General features: G+C 43.6%; 1 protein-coding gene across 4 annotated transcripts; it reads left to right on the top strand.

Moving 5' to 3' along the window:
• The first annotated feature begins 22 nt into the window (after positions 1 to 22).
• Positions 23 to 10,909, top strand: LOC114001738 (ATP-dependent DNA helicase PIF1-like). 4 transcript variants are annotated; one of them, XR_005564840.1, is made up of 13 exons: positions 23 to 602; positions 685 to 790; positions 868 to 993; positions 1,065 to 1,242; positions 1,787 to 1,901; positions 1,976 to 2,082; positions 2,485 to 2,624; positions 3,271 to 3,377; positions 3,934 to 4,021; positions 4,559 to 4,704; positions 5,695 to 5,886; positions 6,224 to 6,365; positions 6,516 to 9,241. XR_005564840.1 is itself a non-coding variant. In XM_039384742.1 (12 exons), exons 1-12 carry the CDS (start codon positions 117 to 119, stop codon positions 10,888 to 10,890), a joined length of 1,821 nt encoding a protein of 606 aa, XP_039240676.1. In that variant the 5' UTR covers positions 23 to 116; the 3' UTR covers positions 10,891 to 10,909. The 4 variants fall into 4 exon arrangements, 3 of the variants coding, with proteins under 3 accessions (XP_039240676.1, XP_027602956.1, XP_039240675.1); XM_039384742.1 differs by lacking the exons at positions 6,224 to 6,365; positions 6,516 to 9,241 and adding an exon at positions 10,861 to 10,909; XM_027747155.2 differs by having other exon boundaries at positions 1,089 to 1,242; positions 6,224 to 9,241.
• Positions 10,910 to 20,453: the final 9,544 nt, after the last annotated feature.

Here is a 20,453-nt window from a genome sequence, read left to right as displayed (position 1 = left end):
CTCGGGGCCGCCCATTGGCCCGCTCGCCTTCCCGCCTCCCATTGGCCGCCGGGTTAAATCCCCCGGGCGCCGATTGGCGGCGGCGCACGCGGCGCGTTCAAACGGCCGGCGGGGCGATGGAGGCGGCGCAGTTGCGCTGCACGGCGGCCGTGGAGGAGCCGCTGCCGGGGGGCTGCGGCCCGCGCCGCCGTGTCCTGCGGGACGCCACCGTGCTGCTGGGCCGCAACGAGCTGCGCCAACCCGTGCTGCGGGTGGTGGGCGGCAGTGGCGCGGCGGCCGCGGTGCTGAGCTTCGCGCTGAGCGGGGACGCCGTGCGGCTCTTCACGCGGTTCGCGGGCGAGGGGCGGGCGGCGGTGCGAGTGGGGCCGGGCGGCGCGCAGGTCCTGCTCTCCGACTGCCCCCCGGACGCGCTGCGCCGCTTCCTCCGCCTCCTGCGGCTCAAGGTGGCCGCCGGGTCGCGGGGCCCGGCGCGCCCCCCGCGCCTGCTGGAGCGGCCGCCGGCGTCCTTCGCCGTGATCAGCCCGGTACAGGAGCGGGACCTGCTGCGCAACCCCGGCCCCCGCCGCGGCTGCGGGGAGGGGCGGGGGGAGTGCCCCGCCGAGGTGAGTCCCGGGGCGAGGGGCGGTACCGGGCCCAGGTTCGGGCGCTGCCCTCACAGCGCACCGCTGTCTGTCTGTCCCGCAGGTGCCCCGCGCCGAGAGGCGGCCCCCGGCGCGGCTCTCGGCGGAGCAGGAGGCGGTGCTGGGAGCCGTGCGGAGCGGGAAGAGCATCTTCTTCACCGGCTGCGCAGGTGAGGGCGCCCGGCGGCTCTCGCTGGGGAAAACCCTCGGGCCTCGCTGTTGACCTGTTGCTTCTCTCTCCTCGAAGGGACTGGAAAGTCCTTCCTGCTGAAGAGGATCGTGGGCTCCCTCCCTCCGAACGTCACCTATGCCACAGCCAGCACGGGAGTGGCCGCTTGCCACATCGGTGGCACCACTCTCCATGCCTTTGCAGGTAATGCCTGCCCGACAGCGAGGGCCTGGGAGCTTTCACTCCCTTCCCAATGAATCAGGAGCTTCCCAAAGCTTTGCTTTCTTCTCCCCTGCCAGGGATCGGCTCTGGGAAGGCACCGCTGGAACAGTGCATTCAGCTGGCGGAGAGGCCGGGGGTGCGCCAGCACTGGCTGGCCTGCCAGCACCTGATCATCGATGAGATCTCAATGGTAGATGGAAAGTTCTTTGACAGGCTGGAGGCAGTGGCAAGGTAAGCAAACGTCAGGTCAAACAACTAACTGAAATGAATCTTCCTAAATTTCCAGGCTACTTCCTTCCTCGGGTTTTGTGAATTGATACAAGGCAGCTGCTGGCATAGGACTGCAAGGAAGCATGGAATCATAGCATCTGGGCAGATCTTTATCACGAGATAGGTTTTGATTGTGTCCCCTCTTCACTCACAGCTGTGGCTGTTCTAGTTGCTCTTTCCATCTCCTGAGCTAAGTGTTGTCTATAGAGCTGAGTCCAGAATACAGCTGTTCCTAGAAGTTCTCTCTTGCAGAGAGAAGCAGCTGTAGCATAATAGCCACCAAAGAAAGACTGGTAATGGCATCTGGGGTGGGTAAGCAAAGCAAATTTAATGTCTTACCATTGCTTAATTGTTTGAGCTCTTCTGATTCAGCTGAGGATAAACACCTTTTAAATGCAGGTGGTGTATATTTGAATATCCTGACAGATTAACAAGTAACTTCTGAGATCTGAGTATGTCCAGGTTCTGGAGGACATTCAAAACTTCTCTCTTCCATCTCTTTCAGGGCAGTCAGAAAACGGGATGAGCCTTTTGGGGGAATTCAGCTAATCATCTGTGGGGACTTCTTGCAGCTACCTCCAGTTTGCAAGGCTAATGAAGAAACCAAGTTCTGCTTCCAGGTACAAAACTGCCCCTTAACTGGTTCTTATACTTCAAGTCTGTCTCTTTCTTAACCAGAGAATGACTTTTGCAGGCAAAAAGCTGGAGGAAATGTATCCACATAAACATGGAGCTGACTGAAGTGCGGCGACAGACTGACAGGACCTTTGTCTCACTCCTGAGTGCAATACGTTTAGGCAGGTGAGGAGAAGCTCATCTCTTTGTAATCTCTGCTCCCCACCTACGGAGCAGAAGAAAGAGCAGTTTGTCGCTTTTCTGAGCTCTATCAGGAATATGTAGCTGGGGGCAAAAGCTATAAAAGCTTTAGTTAATGTAGGCAGATTTCATATATCCTGCTCTGGTAAGGAAGGACACTTTCTAGGGTTCCTCCTTGATTTCTGTGAGTTAATTCAATGGATCCTGAGCTGGCAGTGGCCAGGGCCCACACACTGGCACTGTTCTCCAACTTTTATATATCTTTCTCTGTCCTCCTCTCTGGAGGCCTGCAGCTTGCACAGACAGATCCAGCTGTGTGAAGGTTACTGCTGCTCAAGACCTGTTCCTGATCACTTTAAAGAATAACTCCCTTTTCCTGGTTACTAGGTGCACAGAGGAGGTTACCAGGCAGCTGATGCAGACAGCTACTAACAGGTCTGAGCGTGATGGGATCCTGGCTACACGGCTCTGCACCCATAAAGATGATGTCGAAATAACTAATGAGAGACGCTTGCAACAGCTATCAGGTGAACTCCCTGGAGGAAACTGCTGGCTCTGGGGCTGAGCTCTGAGTGGATGCAGTGGGGATACTGTGGTGTCAGGAAGAACTAGTGTTCTGTCATGCACAGCAGCACCAGTCAAAGCTGTGTGTGTTGGAGTTCGGCTACCTGGGGAAAAAATTCAGTTTTTTGGTTAAATATTCAGTGTCACTTGGTGTGTAATAGACAGCAAGCTCATTGATTGCTATGAAACAGGGTTGGTCATTTATTGCCTCCACACCTCTGCTTTTTCTTTCTATAGCATCTTATTAAGGGCTTTCTCAATTTTTGCCTCCCTTTCTGGCAATATTTTCTGGATACTTCCTTTAGTGATCTGATGTTGTCAGCAAATGAAACTAGTCATATGCTCAAAATGCTGGCTGCTCAGTTCTTATTTACTGCTGGCCTTTGATTCCTGTGCCTTTTCATGCTCTGCAAATTCTGTTGGGAAGAGAGGCGATAGTGAGCCCTCTGTTGTTAGATGTGACAAGGTTTGTGTGAAGATGTCCTAGCAGCAGAACAGAATGGATATTAAAAGAGGAATTTCTATTAGAAATAAATACTGAGCCTCCTGCCATGCTGTGTATAATGTGTTCAACAGCTGCAATTTGTTATGTCTTTCTTTCCTTAACAGGAGAAGTGCACACATTTGAGGCTCTGGACAGTGACCCAATGCTAGTGAAGTTAATTGATGCTCAGTGTCCTGTGGGTGGTAGAGTTGAGCTGAAGCTTGGAGCTCAGGTAAGTATGTGTACATACACATAGGATAGAACAGCAGATCAAATGGTATAAGAAAAATAAAGGAATATCAGATAAATATATAGAGTAGATTAATATACAGAATGCAGATTCAATATAGAATGTCTATGTCAGGCCAACAGAAGATTCTATTCCAATCTTTTATATGTTCTGTACTTGGAATCTTATCCAAACAGAAAATGAGTTTGATTTGAGTGCAGTCCATGTCTTGGGGACAATGATGATTGCTGTGACTTTGACACACTTTTCCAATCAGGTTTAGAAGCTTTCAGTAGCAGAGAGCACAGGCAGCTCATAGCTGTGGACAGAAGCAGCTCAAGTGAAGTGTTCAATGCTGTAAAATAGCTGGGAATCCTAGGAAGGAAAGGCTGTGAAATAATTTCAGTTGGAGATGGTGCTATCTCCTGTAATAGGCAGGATAGGATGATATGGTCATATCAGCCTGATGTGCTTATGCTTCCTGGAAAGAAGTTTAGCTGCAGGTGGCTGAACAGGCTGTAAACCCAGTGCACTGAAGGATTTTTCTTTTTCTCTGTAGGTGATGCTGGCAAAGAATCTGGATGTGTCTCAAGGGCTGGTGAACGGGGCACGAGGCGTTGTTGTAGGATTTGAAAGTGAACAGAAGGGTAAGTGAGCTTCTTGATCTCTTGTTGAAGGAAGAGGGGAAAAATAACAAAACAATTTTTCATTGATGGATGATGACTTCTCAACTTTGTTTACTGCCTGGTAAGAATAATTAGAGGGAAAGCAGGGAGGAGATCTCTGCAGGCTTGGGGCTCTCACCAGCTGTGATGTCATGCACTGCATCAGCTGTAGCTATCTATGGGCCTCTTGTGTTTGCTTTTCTGTGTTGTCTAGATGTGGGTGCTCATTTGCATTTCCTGTTTTCTTTTGTTCAAGCAAGTTTTTTGTTTTTTCTCAAAGAATAATGTTCTGCTACCTGCAATGTGTATTTTTCTCTGCATCTCAGCTGATAAATTACCTGACTTTAATTCTCCTGCCTTAAGTAGGTGCCAAACATCATTTCAGTACATGCTATTTACTGTCTGTGGGTTTAGGTTTGGTTTAGGAGGGGGGGAAAAAAGTGTTCTTGGGCTGCTGACTTCCTGGTTTTTGAGTGTCGGGAATACATCCCTGTTTCTCTCCTGCTCCCATTCCTACAGGGCTGCCTAAGGTTAGGTTTCTCTGTGGGGTCACACAGGTCATAAGAATGGAGAAATGGGTCTTCAAAGGACCATCAGGAGTTCACCTGAGCCGTCAACAGCTGCCTTTAAAATTGGCATGGGCCATTTCCATTCACAAGAGTCAGGTGGGTGTCCTTATACAGCTGTCTAAAGACTTGCACACCATCATAAGCCTTATTTCCTGGGTGAGCTTGCATTGCTGGTAAAACAGAAGGGAAAACTGAAAGGCCCTTGTTGGGGGGGGAACTCCAGAATATGTGTGTTTAGCTGTACCTCTTCTGCTCATGATGCCTGCCTATAGGGTCACAGATGGACTAGACACACTGCTGGAGTTTCCATGGGGTGCTGCCATCTGCATAGTTGGTGCTGGACTATAAAGCAGCATTATTTACCATTGTGGGCTGATGAGAGCAGTGTTTCCTTGAGAGTCATCAGCACTAGAGACCCTGAGGTTTGCAGTATAACTGAGGCAGCTGTCAGAGCCAGAGCTGTGCTCTTTGGGCTGGACTCGCTCGTTGGTGGTGTGTGTGTTTGGGTTTTTTCAATGTAACAGTGTAACTTTCTCAAAGTTCCTTCCAGAAGGCTTCATACACTTTGATAAATACTGGTCTTGGAAACCTGTGAGTTTGTTCCCATGCCACTGCTTACTGTTCCTGTGCCAGTGTTTAAACCAGAGCAGGCTGTAAATTCTGCTGTGCCCAGGACAGCCCTGCAGACAGGCCTAACCCAACTCTCTGATCTACCTGAGGACTGCTTGAGAATGGTGACTGCTCTAGTTAACTACTAGGAGTGAAACCAGCAGGATTTCTTTCCCTGCTGTGTTGATTAGATGGGATTTATGGAGTTCCATGCAACAAGAGGTTCTCTGGAGTTAGTTAGTGGATTCTACTATCTGCTAGCAATTTACTAACAGTAGGAAACTGCCTTTCCTTTCTGATTCTCATCTTTTAATCAGTTACACAGTAAAACAAAAGACTTCTTTGTTTTTTTTCTTTTTTTTTAATCAAGCCCTTACACCAAGAACGGTACCTTTAACAGACTCACAGGTTAGTGTTGGTACAGCACAGTGTTCTTGTTTGTTTGTTCTGTAACAAAGTTCTCTGTGTCTTTGGCAGGGCATGTCTTTAGATTGTGTGGAAATCTCCCTGTCTCGTGTCTTTGAAAGTGGGCAGGCTTACGTAGCCCTCTCCCGAGCCCGCAGCCTTGCAGGTCTCCGTGTTCTGGATTTTGACCCAAAAGTAGTGAGAGCTGATCCTTCTGTGCTGCACTTCTATAGACAGCTGAGGCGTCATCAGCTTTTAATCCAGGTAAAGAAAAACCTCATGCTAGCAAAGCCTGCTTTGTGCTACCAAGATGAGAGATGTTGGCCCTGAGATGCTTCTTTTTCTTCCTAAGCAAGACCATTCAAATTAAAACTTGTAGTGGCAGGAGAGATGAAACTGCAGAGAGAGCATGTGCCAGGGCAGCTCTTGGTGGTAAAATATCTACAGTAGTTTTGGGATTGTATAACACTACCTGGCCCTGTGGGTGAAAGGATAGGTTGGGATTCTTTGGTCTTCCTCTTGCAGTAAGGAATGAAGGGAAAGTGGGCACAAAAGAAATCTGTTCCATTTTTTTTTTTTAATGTCTTCTTTCTCTCCAAAGGATTCACTACACACCTATTCAGATGCTGATGAGAAGGAGAATGTGAAATGCAGCTGATTAACATTCTCCTGGTTTCTGTGAAGTGTCAGCACAGACAGCTGAGATGCAGTGATCTTGCTATTGAGTATATTTGATAACACAGGTAAAGTCAAAGGAATTTTTTTAGCTGTTTGCTTCATTCAGCTGACTCTGGATATATAGAAGTATCCCCACCTTGTGCCTCTGGAATTTGGAAGGCTTCTGCAGCCCCCTTCTGAGCCCACAGACCTAAGTAAGCACTTCTGTGTCACAGATGCAACTCTAGCAAACAAAATGACTGAACAAGGATGTTCCTGAAGGACTTTCCTATGGTTCTATCCTGCCTGCCTAGTTGCATTTAATCCTCCACATATATAGACTGAAACTTGTGTCCCTTTCTTCAAGTATACCACTGTTGTGAGATGGAAGGTGTCTGGATGGATTGGACCTGTTCACAGGAGCTGCTGACACAAGGGAAAGCAGTGCTAAGTATGTGGAATACACACTTGATTCTTCTGCAAGCAAGGAGCTGGGCTATTACTTTACAGCATGCTGAGGTGTTCCAGATGCTTGACACCAGGAGGCTTTGCAAAACTTCCTCCACAAGCAGAACTGCCAGTTACATATTGCTTGTTATGCTGATATGTAGCGTTTTTATTAGTCTGTTGCATAAGATGTGATTTTTATTTTTTTAACCCTCTGAGATGAACCTGCACTGTTTAAAGACAGGAGGAATTCCTACATCTTATACCTGTAATTATGGAACTACAAGAATTGTGAAGTTCTGTTACTCCATTAGGGAGAAGATGGGTACTGGTGAGAGTTCCTCTTGTTTAAACATGAGGCTTGCTCAAATGAAAGTTGTCCCTGGAAAAAACCTGTCTGACTAATAAGGTGGAAGTTTAGTGTGAAATAGGGAATAATGGCTATGGACATGTGAAGTGAGCTGTAATGTCACCTGTTTCAGCAAAAGCAGAGATAAGCAGAACTAATATACTGTCTTAATTAAGGAAAAGCTTTGGTCTTTGTATTTTAGCACTTTGTTTAAAGCTTAAGTGACTTGTATATTTTAAAATGTTTAACATCTTAAAATATGACATAACATTCAGCAGGAACTCATCTCTTGCAGGGTTATGTCTCTAACAAAACCTCTGCTGTGTGAGTGAGTTGAAGGTCACTTCTTGGCAGCTGCTCTCCTTAAGGCCAGGAAAGGATGTTGATTAGCCAGTGGTTAATATAGCAGAGAACAGTTTTAATAGGATTTCAAAATGCATATTTTAAGTGGGGGTTGAGTTTTTTTTCTGGGCTTGAAAGGTAGAGTTTTGGAGGGAGTCATAGTAGAAGACAGAAGTGTGACTATTATTCAGAGGGGCTCTTAATGTATCAGCACATTGTTTCTTCAAAGAAGTCTGGTGGGGAGTGGATGAAGTAGCTGGAGCCTGTGGAAGACAAGCCCTTTCCCCCTCACACTGCAAGCTGTAAACTTTTTAAATTATTTTTTTTAAACAACACATCCCAATTCTTTGAGCTGGATGTAAACTGTTTGTCTCCAGCTGTTTGTCCACCTTGGGGAGAAACTGAAGATTAACTTCTCCCTGCCCACATGCCTGGCAAGGAGGGTGCTGGCACACTAAAGCATCATTTCTGGTGCAGATGAGCACTGAGGTGTGATTGTTTGGCCTGCAACTTCCAGAGCTTCCACTAGAGCTGGGTAAGGGCCTGACTCTGTTGCAGGCTGTGTCCCCCAGCTGACAGTGCCAGTACCCAGGTGGGGTGCCCATGAGCATGGTGTGCTCAGGTTCAGCCCCTTCCTCCTGTGGTAGGACACGGGGTGCAGGTGTGGCAGGCTGGCTCTAGCCTTTCCTTGGACACCTCTTGTTCCCCCAGCTGCTGTGTCCCCATCTTGAAGCACTCTTGCTCTTTCCTCATGCTGCTGTTCTGCAGTGGGTGCCCTGGCACAGAATCTGTGCTGTACCACTCGTGCCTCCTGTGTAATTCCAGCTGTGCCTCAATGTGCATCCTCCACCTTTGTGTGGGTTGAGTTTTTGCTTTTGTTCACCCCCCATGTCCCTTGTGCAGGTGGCAGAGGCTGTGGGTACCCTGAGGGCAAGGCTGTCCAGGCAGGCAGGGATGCCCAAGGGGTAGCCTTAAAACCTGTATGCTTGGTCAGGGGGCTGGGCTGGGTCCAGTTTGCACTCTTTTTAGAGATGGGATGCTGCAGTATGAGGGCTTTGTGTTGCACTGGAGGTTGAGTTGTGGGATCTGAAATGCCCAGAATGTCAGTGGGTTTTACTCTTGGGGTAGACAGCTAGGAAGGATATGCCAGGCATGTCCAGTCATACACAATACATTGATTTACTGACAGGTTGCATAAGAGTGATGAGATAATGCAGGCTCAAATCCTTTAACATCTCTTAAAAAGTTCCTGTATTGCTGCAATGAAAAGATAATTTAGAGTGTAAGAGTGGTGATTATGCAAATAAACTTCTAATTGTGATTTTAAGAAGCAACTCACTTGACTGTAGTTTTCCTGGATTTAGGGACTGAAATCTTTCCAATTGTATGGTGGTTTTTTTGGTGCCAAGCTGAGGTTTGAGATAAAATGCTAAACAGAACTTAAAGCTGGAAAGGCTAATCAATATTTCATGTTAGTATTAAATATACATGAAATATTGTGGTTGCCTTCTTAATGATGGAACTGTGGGAACAGAATAGTGGTGGCTTTTGAAGGGCTGGCAGCTGTTCTGAGGCCAAAAGGGGTCCGTCTGTGTAAATTTTGGATGTTCTTACTTCCAGCTAAAGCAGATGTAGGGAGGGGGGCTGGGTCTGGGGGCTGCTATTTAAATCAGAAAAGAAGCAGTCAGGACAAATCTGAACTGTCAGGCTCTGTCATGGCTCCCCTTCAGTCAGGGTTGTGATGAGGCCTTGTTTAACAGCATAATACTTCCATATATACATGAGGTAAAAATCTTGTAATACAATAAATATCCCTTCTTCCAAGTTTTCCATAATGTGTTGATTTTTCTTTCAGAGGGACAGTCTGTCACTAGAACCCAGTATAACAACATGGGATTTTTTTTTTAAGGAACTCTTTATTGTGGTAATTGTACTGCAAGAACAGAGCTCCTTCTCTCTTCATTAGTCAGTAAAATGAAGAAGAATCTGAAGGCTGAGCAGCTTTTTATACAAGGCTGACACAAAGCCATCCTCAAAATGTCTGGTGCTGCTGTTGCTTTCACCTGCTGAAGCAAGGTGGGCTTAGCAGGCTCCATGGATCTTCTCCACAGGCTGTGGTCCTTCAGGGAGAAGTCTGCTCCACCACAGTCTTGCTGGGGGCTGCAGGGGCACCTGGAGCTCCTCCTCCACCTCTGACCTGGGTGATCGTTTCTCACACATTGTCCCCCACACTCTGCAGTTTTTCCCCCTCTGTCTGGTGTTACCACCAGTGTCAGTGAGGGGCTCAGCTGTGCCCTGTGGTGGGGTTGTCCTGGAACTGGTTGGAACTCGCTGTGTCGGGCACGGGGCAGCCCCAACCTCTCCTCACAGAGATTCCCGACACATGTGTACAGGCACCTCATACACCAAGTGTGTGAGCATCTTTCAAACTGCCCCACCACCCTTGCCTGCAGCAGTTGGGTGGTTGGATATCCTGGGATACAGAGGAAAGGCTGGAGGCGCTGTGGTAGGTGAGGGGGAATGGCTGGTGATGGAGGAGCTGCCATGGCCATGGGGCACTGGGCAGGAGCTGGCCTGGGGTGCAGCTGGAGCCCAGCTGGTGGGAGAGGCACTCCATGAGGGCACATGGCTGTGCAGCAGGGGGCTGGGTCCCTGTGGAAAAGGAGGCTTCCATTACTGCACTCCCATAAACATGGGGAATTAATATTGTCCTCTGCTTTCACAAACTGAAGAGCAAGAATTTAAGCTTGGTGTTTGCCTTAACTGCAGTTATCATTAAGTGAATTAAACTAAGAGTTAGACACATAATTGGTATTTCTGTTACTACAAAGTACAGCCATTCTCTTTTCAAATACATTAAACCATAAGAAACTGCTTTGTACCAGCCAAAGCTTCATAATACATTTATGTGTTATTGGAAGCATAATTCACAAGCAGAGTGTTATTAAAACCTTACCAGCTTCCAGTTTAAATCTTTGTACAGTGATTTAATGCCCTTCTCATTTCTTTATGTGACATTTTCACAATAATTAAACATAAATGTGTCCTCAGAGTCTGTACCCACAAGTCCTGTGAGTGCAGGAAAGACAACAACAGTCCTGTTGATCTCAGATGCTGTAATAAGATTGCGTCCAGGAATTAGATCTTCATATCCAGAGTTGCTCTGAATAGATGAAACAAATACTACTCTTAAGTGATGGGAATAGAGTACATTATAGGTTATGTTCTGAATGCTAATAATGTAATTTTTCTCACAGATATTAAAAGTTTCTCATTTTGTATTATGCCACTCTGTGACATGCAATTGTCTTCTGCTGTTAAATCTAAGCAGCTCTATTATTAGCCTGAGAAAAGACCTGAATTGCTAGAGATTGCATTTAGATGTGTAAAATCTCTATTTCGCTGCTTCCTGTATAATTATTTTATGCTTGTTTCTATTACAGATTATAAGGATGTTGGATGGAATTTTTTAGCTAAACTACTGACTAGGATATAGTGTATTAATTCTGGTTGTAAAAGCAAAATAAGTTGATAAAAAAATCTAAGAGTAAAGTTTTTCACTTATAATTATTGAATAGTGCACTAGCAGAATTTTTAATTTTTTTTTTTTTTTTTAATTTGGTATGGTGTTGATGCAGAGGGCTGTCAGATGTGACAGAGAACCTATGAGAACCCTTCTGGGATGGCAGCTGGGTAGGCACCAGCAGCATCCTAACTGGTACCATGTGCCCATGTGTGGGCAAACCAGATCAAGCCTGCAGTGTTCTAAATGTAACTGTAACACTTTTTTTACTAAATTGTTTATTACAGTCCCTCTGCAAGAAGGTAGAGCTATGATAAAGATGCCTCTGACAGAAATTTGGCTAAGATTTTTAATTATAATTGATTCTTTTATCACATGGAGTTTGGCATTTTGGGTTTTTTTCTCTTATTTCTCAAAATGTATGTTTTTTGTCACCAAGTAGGGGAAATATGTACACAAACCACACTTTTCATCTACTCTCCTCAAGCCACTGGGCTATATCAGTTTTCTGTGGGGGTACATAATATTTTTTTTTTTTTTCAATTATTAACACCCTGAGAATTACAGGGAGATTTGCCCAGACTTTGTTGGAGGTTAGGAGCTGGTCCAGCTCTTTAAAGATTCTGGATCTTGTTTTGTTTATTGAAAGATCTGTGATTCCCTATCATCAAATATCAGCTTAGAGAGGGTATAATGTATTTTGAAGACAGTGCTAGACAGTAAAAATATTACTAAAACTTCTTAAGGTTATTCCAGTAGTTCATAATTCACAAAAGTGAGGCAACACATATCTTTTAGTATTTCCAGGTGAAGGCTGGACAGACTTATTAAACATAATAAATGTCAAAAATATTTATGTGGACTAGTGAGAATAACTTGGATTAAAAAACAATTTTTAAAGTTTGTAATTTATCTTGGAAGTTGTATATATGATCAGCCTGGTTTTAAGTTGTTCCGTAAAAACATTCCTGGTAAGCTACCTTCTTGTTTTTATTGGATTAGTGGGACTCCTTCTAATAAAATATTTGACCATAATAACACCAGGTACTTTCAACTGACACTTTGCAATACAAAGTAAATTTTAAAAAGAAATCTTGAATCATGAGCAATGAGCCTAAATAGAGGAAAGGATTTTGCAAATGAAATAGATTCTGCAGTGGTCCCTTTCCTTCAAAATGATCTATTTTACTTTTACATTATGGAGCCCTCTCATTTATTTCCAGAGTCCATTTCTCCCCCTCTTTTCCTAAGGTGTGGCTATGTTGTGAATAATTGATTCTTCTGCGTAGAAAAATATTTTCTTTATCATGTTGCAGAGTTTGGACTTCTACCACCCCATTAACTCAAAATAAACTCATAAGCATTCTACTGTCTGATCAGTGTCTGCATAGTGACATTTATCAGGAGGGAGAGAGACACAAGAAATAGTCAGCGACTGGAGATTCTTACAGACCGGAATAGTGACACTGTAATCTTGCTCGTTCCCTCCCTATACCTATCACCCCCTTTTCCAATCTCTATATTGTGTATGTGTCTATATTGTGTCTATATTTAGACACAGCAAAAACGACTGTTAGAAGTGTCCCCTGACATGTGTTCAAATCCAAACCACAGGTATTAAAATTCACTTGAAAAAAACCACCACCAACAACAAAAGACAATTTAAGCATTTTCTGGTTCCAGGACATACAACAGAAAAGACATCACCATTACTAAGCTCATTTCTGAGGTCAACAGATGGTCTTGTTACATTTAGAGTCCTTGGAAGTTGTTTGTTACAGAAAACACCTTGGAAGTAGATTCAAAAGGCTGTATCCAGTAGACATGATCCAGTAGACATGATCTGAATTGGAAACAATGAAGGAGAGACTGATGTTATCACACAGTATATTTCATGCATCCAGTCAGTGGCAGCAGCCCACAGATGTTTAGGCTAGAGATGCTTTAATAAATAGAACAATTTGCAGCATTGTGTGAGCCATCAGCACAGCATAATAAAACTTCACAGAGGTATGTGGTTATACCTTTTCCTGAAAAAAAAAAAAATTTGAAAAGCACAAAATAACTTCTTATTTGCAAGAATTCATTAACAACTGCCAGCTATGTATCATACAAGTGAAAGGAAGAGTTCTTTAAATGGGAACTTACAGAGGTACCATGGCACTTGAGTAATTAATACTGTACCCTTGTATCAACTATCTCTGCGTCTTGTTTAAAGGAAAAAATACCACATACTTTTTTCTTGTCATGGTTTTACACTGCCATCCAACACCTGACACACAAATGATCGATATTTAGGATCGCTCCCCACTCTGGTCACATCCATTGATGATCCATTCAGAGTAACTCCTTGCAATTATCATAACAAAGACTGGGGATAGACATGCATACATGGTACTAAAACTGAATAACCACAAAGTATTTCGCCCATGCATTCTCCAATTTTCTCTTCCATTTATGGATAATAACACTATTTGCAGAAAGGGCAGCAAAACTTTTCTCCGGGGATTTATTTATAACACACAGTCTTGCTTACTCAAATGTAAACAACAGACACCGCGACCCGTCTGTAGCCAGGGGCTGGGCGTGTGCCCGCGCTGGAGACCCCTGTAAGCAGGGCGGCAGCCTGTTTGGCTGTTGAATGGTTTAGGATACAGGAATCTCTTCCCTGAGGTTAAAAAGCCTTTTAATACATGGTATGTTCTCTCTGTGTTAGTACTTCTCTGCTACAATCAAGTTACCTTTCAAACTCTTTTTTTCATAAGCTTAGCGAATTGCATTCATTCTGTCCTTCACAGTAGGGCTTTTTTTCAAGCATTCAGATAATCTTTGTGGCTTTCTTCTTACACCGCCTTCATTTCTTCCACTGTTAGAAACACTTTACACCTGACTTGTAAGCAATATTCTAGTACTGGCTTCATTAAAAAAATTGCCTTCCTATTCCTACACACTGCCTTCCTGAATAGATTTTAAAAGTCTTCTTAATCCTGTTTACCTCACACACACAACACACACAACAGTGTGTTGACTCAGTTGTTCAACATGATTTATAAGCACTTTTCAAAGTTGCTGTTTTCAAGGATACTGTCCTCCCCTCCGTACTTAAAAATTTTATTTTTTAGACATACAGCTCTTCATGTGAATATATTAAAACAGCAGCTAACTGCACGGGTTTATTCTCTTTACCAAACTATCCATGTTACTCTGTGTGACTTCAGCATCATTATCTGTCATGCTGTCAAATTTCTGTGTCATCTGCATATTTTGTCCATGGTGATTTTATATTTAAATCCAGGGGATGCATAAAACTGGCATCACTTTTCTTTGAGTGCTTTCCTTTGGAAGACACAATTTTAAACAGCCTCACTGGATGATTATTTCTCACTGGCAATATTTTTCTAACCCATCAGTTCCAGACTGTATGTGCTACAGTGCCAGCTATTTTAAATGAGCAGTAGCATACTGAGCTCGCTAGATTAACAAGCTAACAGTTAAAGCATATGATATCTCCACAGTAGAATTACATCTGTAATCTCTCAAATAGTTAAATTAGGCCTATTTTCTATAAATTACTTGTATGAATTTAATTCTTCATCACTGAAATCCTTTGCCTTTTTCCTCTATTGCACCTGGATCATGTCAGGTTAACAGGCCCTTTAACTACAAGTCCTTCATAAATACTCCTAAGTTATTCACAGGCTTCATGCTTCTGTAATTTCCTGAGCATTCTAAAATTCGTCTCAAAAATCTGGTTAGTGTGTGTGAAGTGTCTCAGCCAAATGTGGGGTTTTTTTAAGGACTTTCAAGTGTGAATGATCCTAACTTGATCATTCAAAAAAAAATTATTCCAGGAAAGTGGGTGCCATCTGTGTCCCTGAGGGGGAGGTGGGTACCTTGTGTACCCCTGAGGGGCTGCGTGACTCACTGAGAGGGACCTGAGTATCCCCTGTATCACTGAGGGGTGGGTGTTTTGTGTGTCTCTGAGGGGGAAGAGGGTGCCCCGAGGGCTAAGCGGGTGTCTCCTCTGTCCCTTTAGGGGCTGTGAGGAACACAGGGCGAAAAGGGTGCTCTGGAGGGTCACCGAGGATCCCTGAGGGTGCCCTGAGGGAGACCAGACGGGGCGGGGCGGGGCGGTCGCCGCTGCGCTGGTTTTCCCGCCCTCCCCTCAGCCCCCTCAGCCCCCTCAGCCCCCTCAGCCGCCTCAGCAGCAGTGTCCCGCCACTCCCCGGTCCGTGAGGCGGGCGCAGGTAAAAGGCGCTTTGGAGAAGATTGACAGAAGTTTGTGGAGTTGCTCTAGAGAAGATTTTGGGCTGTTACAGACGTAATACAGTGTTGAGCAGCAGCGTCAGAAGGGCAGCACGGTCTTTCGGAGGAGTTATTGAGGAAAAAGCTTCTTGAACTTCGTCACCCTTGGTAAGGTAAGACAAAGGGGACTAAGAGTTTCAGAGAGGTAAAGCTGAGGGAACTTGGAAAGCACATGCAGGGGATGTTTTGAGGGAAGATGTCAGGTAAAGTGTGAGGGACAGACTGAAAATCTTGGAGGGAAAAGCTGAGTAGGGGACATTTTGGGGGTTGAAATATTTGGTGTCCCGAGTGTCACTGAGGGGTTTTGAGGGTCACAAGAGGAGGAGGCTGGTGCCCCCGGTATCACTGAGGGAAAGGAGGAGGTCCTGTGTATCACTGAGGGGGAGGCAGGTGCCCTGTGTGTCGCTGAGGGTCCATGAGGGTCACGGGGGAGGAATTGGATGCCCCAAGTGTCACTGAGGGGCTTTGAGGGTCAGTGAGGAAGAGGTGGGTGTCCGGTACATCACTGAGGGGAAAGTGGGTGCCTCGTGTGTTACTGAGGGTTCTGGGAGGGTCACTGTGGGTGAAGAGGGTTCCCTGAGGGGCTGCGAGGGTCGCTGAGGGGAAAGCAGGTGCCTTGTTTGTTGCTGAGGATCACTGAGAGGCAACTGGGTGCCTTGAGTACCGGCGAGGAATTTTGAGAGTCACTGAGGGAGAGGTGTGTGTTCTCTGTGTCCCTGAGGGGGAGGCAGGTTTCCCACATGTTGCTGAGGGGGGAGGCAGGTGCCTGGTGTGTCCCTGAGGATCTCTGAGGGGGAAGAGGGTGCCCCGAGGGGTGAGTGTCTCCTGTGTCCCTTTAGGGGCTGTGAGGGACACAGGGCGAAAAGGGTGCTCTTCTGAAGGGTCACCGAGGATCCCTGAGGGTGCCCTGAGGGAGACCAGACGGGGTGGGGCAGAGCAAGGGCGGGTTGGTCGCTGCTGCTGCGCGGCTTTTCCCTCCCTCCCCTCAGCCTCGGCGCCCCGCTCCTCCCCCGGTCTGTGGGACGGGAGCAGGTGAAAGGCGCTTTAGAGAAGCCCCATGAAAGGTTGTGGAGTTGCCCTAGAGCAGATTTTGGGCTGTTACAGAGGTAACGATTGCTGAGCAGCAGGGGCAGCAGGGTGTTTCAGTGGAGTTACTGAGGAAAAAGCTTCTTGAATTCCGTCATCCTTGGTGAGGTAACAGAGGGGACTGAGAGTTTCACAGAGGTAAAGCTGAGGGAACTTGGAAAGCACATGCAGGGGATGTCTTGAGGGAAGATCTCAGGTAAAGTGTGAGTGAGGTGAAGTGTGAGTAAGGTGGTGAATAAGGCACAAACCTTGCCGGTGACACAATCAAGTGCCAGGGCAGAATTAAGGTTTATTACAAAACAGTTTGGTTTAAATACAGCGCTTAAACATGTCACATGATCTTCCAAACAATGACAATCAGGTATTGATTGAGCATGCGTGAGAAGGTGGAAAACTACAACTCCCATAATTCCTTGCCACATCTCCCCTTCTCTAAATAATTAACAAATTGTAAAACAATACATTTTTTAAACATCCTTAATGTAACCAATCGTATCTTAACTGTTTATAAAAACCAGGGCCTATCATCACAAGGCCTTTATTGAGCTGTTTACAACTTTATTGGTTCGTGCAATATTCAAGCAACCTTGAATTACCCAGGGTTTGTAGATGTGTAGAATCTTTTTTCTGAGGGTAATTTTGTGTGATTGGGTAAAGGCATCATCTTTATTTGAAAGGGAAATGTGTTGGGTTGTAGATGTTGTGTTTGAAGTAGTGTTGTTTGAGGTAGTGTTGTTGAATGAGTGTTTAAGATATCTTGCTGTAAAGTGTATTTGCATTCACACACACACACGTGTCCACTCAACTTTCTCATTCACATTCCTGTGGCCACTGTTTCATTCTCTCCTAACACATGCATTCTTAAACCCTTTATTGTGTTTTTGAATCATGGAGTTTTGGTTTTGTATTGGTTACTGTTTGTGTGTTTCTTTTGGTTCTGTTTATTTATTGCTTCTTTGTGATTGTTCCTGTTTTGAAGAAGTGTTAATGTAGATTTACACATATAGGGACCAGACCCATATCTCTTTCCCTCCCATTTTTGTGTTTTTATAACATGTTTCTCAATGTGTGGTGTGTTCCTTTTACTATTGTTGGTTATGTTTCTTCAAATCCAATTTCTTCACTCATTTTTTCTGGTGATTGTTTCTGTTGTGAGGGAGGGCTAATATAAGGCCTGACACATTTAGAAGAGATCCTTTGTAATTTGGTACCCTTGGATACACAGGCATATATCCTCCCTCAAGTTCTGAGACCTACTGGTCCTGACCATTGCCTAGATATTAGATTTTTAATCATAACTGGTGCTTTGGAAGATGAAAGTATTTGAGTTTTATGTTGGTATTCATACCTGCTATGGTTTGTATCATCACAGTTTAAGAAATTTAGAACATATGATGCTTTCCATAAGCGTTCCTGGGGGCTATATACCAACTCCCCTCTTTTTTGCCTTTGAAGCATTTCTTTTAGTGTGCAGTGTGCTCTTTTTACAATTGTTCTGTGGGTGAGTGCAGCATGTTTGTGGAATGGAATATCTTCTGATTTGCGAGATGTGTTTTAGCTTTTGTTGAATAACATACAGGATCATTGTTTGTGTTTATGGTTTTTGGAATGTTTAAAATTGCAAAACAAATTAGTATTTGGTAGTATCTTTTGCCTTTTTCTAGTGTGTGTTGTATTATTCTATCTGGAATGTGTGTGAATGGATGTGTCTTATGTAAGAGTTAGATTTTGTGTGATTAACAAGGAATTATGTGGTGTGTATTTTTCTAGGTAAATGAGGGTTAGTGAAATCTCGAAGGAAGGAGGCTTCGAGATGTGAAAGTAGCATAGCATGAATCAATTATAACATTCATAGGTTAATTACAAAACAATTTAAATGTCTTGCATATATGAGTAAGTTGTAAAACTTACATAGAGTCCCGGTCCACGGTTTGTACCTTATTGTTCCGTTGTCTTCTTTAGTTTGTCCAGATGTAGATGGTCTTAGTGTCCCATTTACTTACTACATTTTCTTTGTACTGGAGATTCCATTGTTGGTCCTGTTAAATTTTTTTTTGGAAGGTTTTACAGTCCCCATTTCTTAATAATATCAGTTAGAGCAACTGTAACCAGGTTTAATTCAGTCTCTCAGGTAGTTGCAATTTACAAGCAGCTATTTTGCACTCTTGTTGACATTATGTATGTTGTTCTGTGATTGCAAAATATTTTGAGAATGTTTGAATGTAACAAATATGGGGATGTTTAGGATTCTATACTTATTATTTGAATAACATTGTTATGATAATTGCACGTATGTGGATGTATTTGAGAATTTAATAACTTCTAATAACTTTTATTTTTAATAATTCAAATAAAGCTACTGCGAAATTAATGAAAAAATAGGGAAAAAATTTTTAAAGCTGTAGTGTTTTGGTTTTGTGGAAATAAACTTAAATGTTTTTGGTTAAGATGACACCAATTTACATAGTGAAAGGCAATAGCAAGAGCTTTTAGGCAACAAAGAGAATTTTTCTCTCTCTTTACACTAAGAAGGTTTCAAATCTTCTTTTTCATCTTGAGTCCAGCAATTGATTGGTAATCAGCATGCAATCTATGCTGAAACAATCTGTGGGTAAATTTATTTAATTCAAATTTATCCCCCTAGTAAATTGCTTATATTGCTCCAGGTTTTATAATATGTGTAGCAATTTTGTTTGCTGATTGATAAAAGGTTTATCTTGCATTCTTTAGCATAGCTAGAAGAATACGAAACTGCTAAACCTAATGAAAGTTTTGTATCAGCCAGTTTTATATTTAAATTCATATAAATTAATGAATATATTGGGCTTTAAAATGGTGAGATGCTAAATTTTATTCCATGTGTAAATGTTTTTAAACTATTTTCTATCCTTTATTTCTATTGTTAAGAAAACAATTTACAGTACTTTTAAGAAAACTGATTTGAAAACAATAAAGAAAAAAACACAAATGTTAGAAGTAAAATTTATATTTTCTTGAAAATGTAAAATGCAGTGCTATGAGTGAATAGTTAACAAAGTTTTAGTTTGCTATGTTTTGCTTTCTTTTTCCCATATTATGTAAGAAAGGAGATTTTGAGTGAGAGATGAGAGGGGTTTGCTTGTTGTTTTCCTTGCCAAAAGGCAAGTCACTTGTTTGTTTAGCCAAAGAGTTTGTAGGAAAGCTTTTATAGGAACAGGAATAGTGGTAGAAGATGACGAAATCTAATTCCACCCAGTTGTTAAGCAGTAAACCATTGTTATGTTTGAGGGGCAACACATTATTTCTTGTTTTGCAAAGGCAGTTATGCAAGAAGTGTTTTCTATCCTTTTCTTTAACTAAAAAGTCATTTGCAAAATCTTGGTTTTCAAAAATTCTAATCTTTTTGCACTCTGAGACAGGGGTAAAAAGTATGAAAATCCATTTTTCTCTACTTAGAGAGATTGATAGATTAGTGAAGGGGTTTTTGTACGTAGCAAGGCTGTGTTTATATGGTTTTCTAGTGTTGTGTGTAAATGCATCACCTCTGTTTTAAGGAAAGGCCACTGTATCACGGATTTAGGGCTATTTGTTTCTTGGGCCACTTGTGGGTTTAGCTGCAGTGAAACTGCCTTTGGGAAAAATCCGCTGTTAATTGACTTCCTCTTTGACTGAGGCAGCCTCTGTTCTACAGAATGAGTGATTTCAGTGGGTCCAATGAAAACAGGGTTAATGTCTGGGCTATTGCTGGTTATGATGTCTCTGTTTTGTTTTGGGGGTGCTAGTTTAAGAAAACTTGTTAAACAGGTTTGGATGTTTTTTAAGAGCCATTGTGAGGTTACATCTGTTCTGTTGTTAAAATGTTTGATACTGCTGTCTTTGCCTGCCATTCTAATTGTTTAATTTGAGTATAGGCAAATTTATGCATGTTTGTTTTGAATGGATTTGGAGGTGTGTATTGCTGTATGTTGCAGCCTTGTGAGGCATCTTTGGGCTTGTGTTGTATGAGGGATTTGTTTGTTTTGCTTTATCAAGGCTTTTGCAGTGACTGTGTGTAAAGGCTTATGTGTTTCTGCAGTTGAAATTTTAATTGCTTGTTTCTTCTACTTGTTTAGGTTTGGCTTTCCATGCTGTGTATGGCATACT

This window comes from Pipra filicauda, unplaced genomic scaffold (genome assembly GCF_003945595.2).
Source record: "Pipra filicauda isolate LSUMZ 115617 unplaced genomic scaffold, ASM394559v2 scaffold36_size6622888_pilon, whole genome shotgun sequence".
Taxonomy (NCBI): Eukaryota; Metazoa; Chordata; class Aves; order Passeriformes; family Pipridae; genus Pipra; species Pipra filicauda.
Note: the sequence above shows the minus strand (reverse complement) of the source record. Positions and strands in the feature narration are given on the sequence as shown.

Bases quoted from the DNA above. Each gene is read 5' to 3' on its own strand.
- LOC114001738 (XM_039384741.1), top strand. From the start codon at position 117: ATGGAGGCGGCGCAGTTGCGCTGCACGGCGGCCGTGGAGGAGCCGCTG. The intron at 603-684 runs GTGAGTCCCGGG...TCTGTCCCGCAG, and splicing joins GGGGGGAGTGCCCCGCCGAG to GTGCCCCGCGCCGAGAGGCG. The intron at 2,083-2,484 runs GTGAGGAGAAGC...CCTGGTTACTAG, and splicing joins AGTGCAATACGTTTAGGCAG to GTGCACAGAGGAGGTTACCA.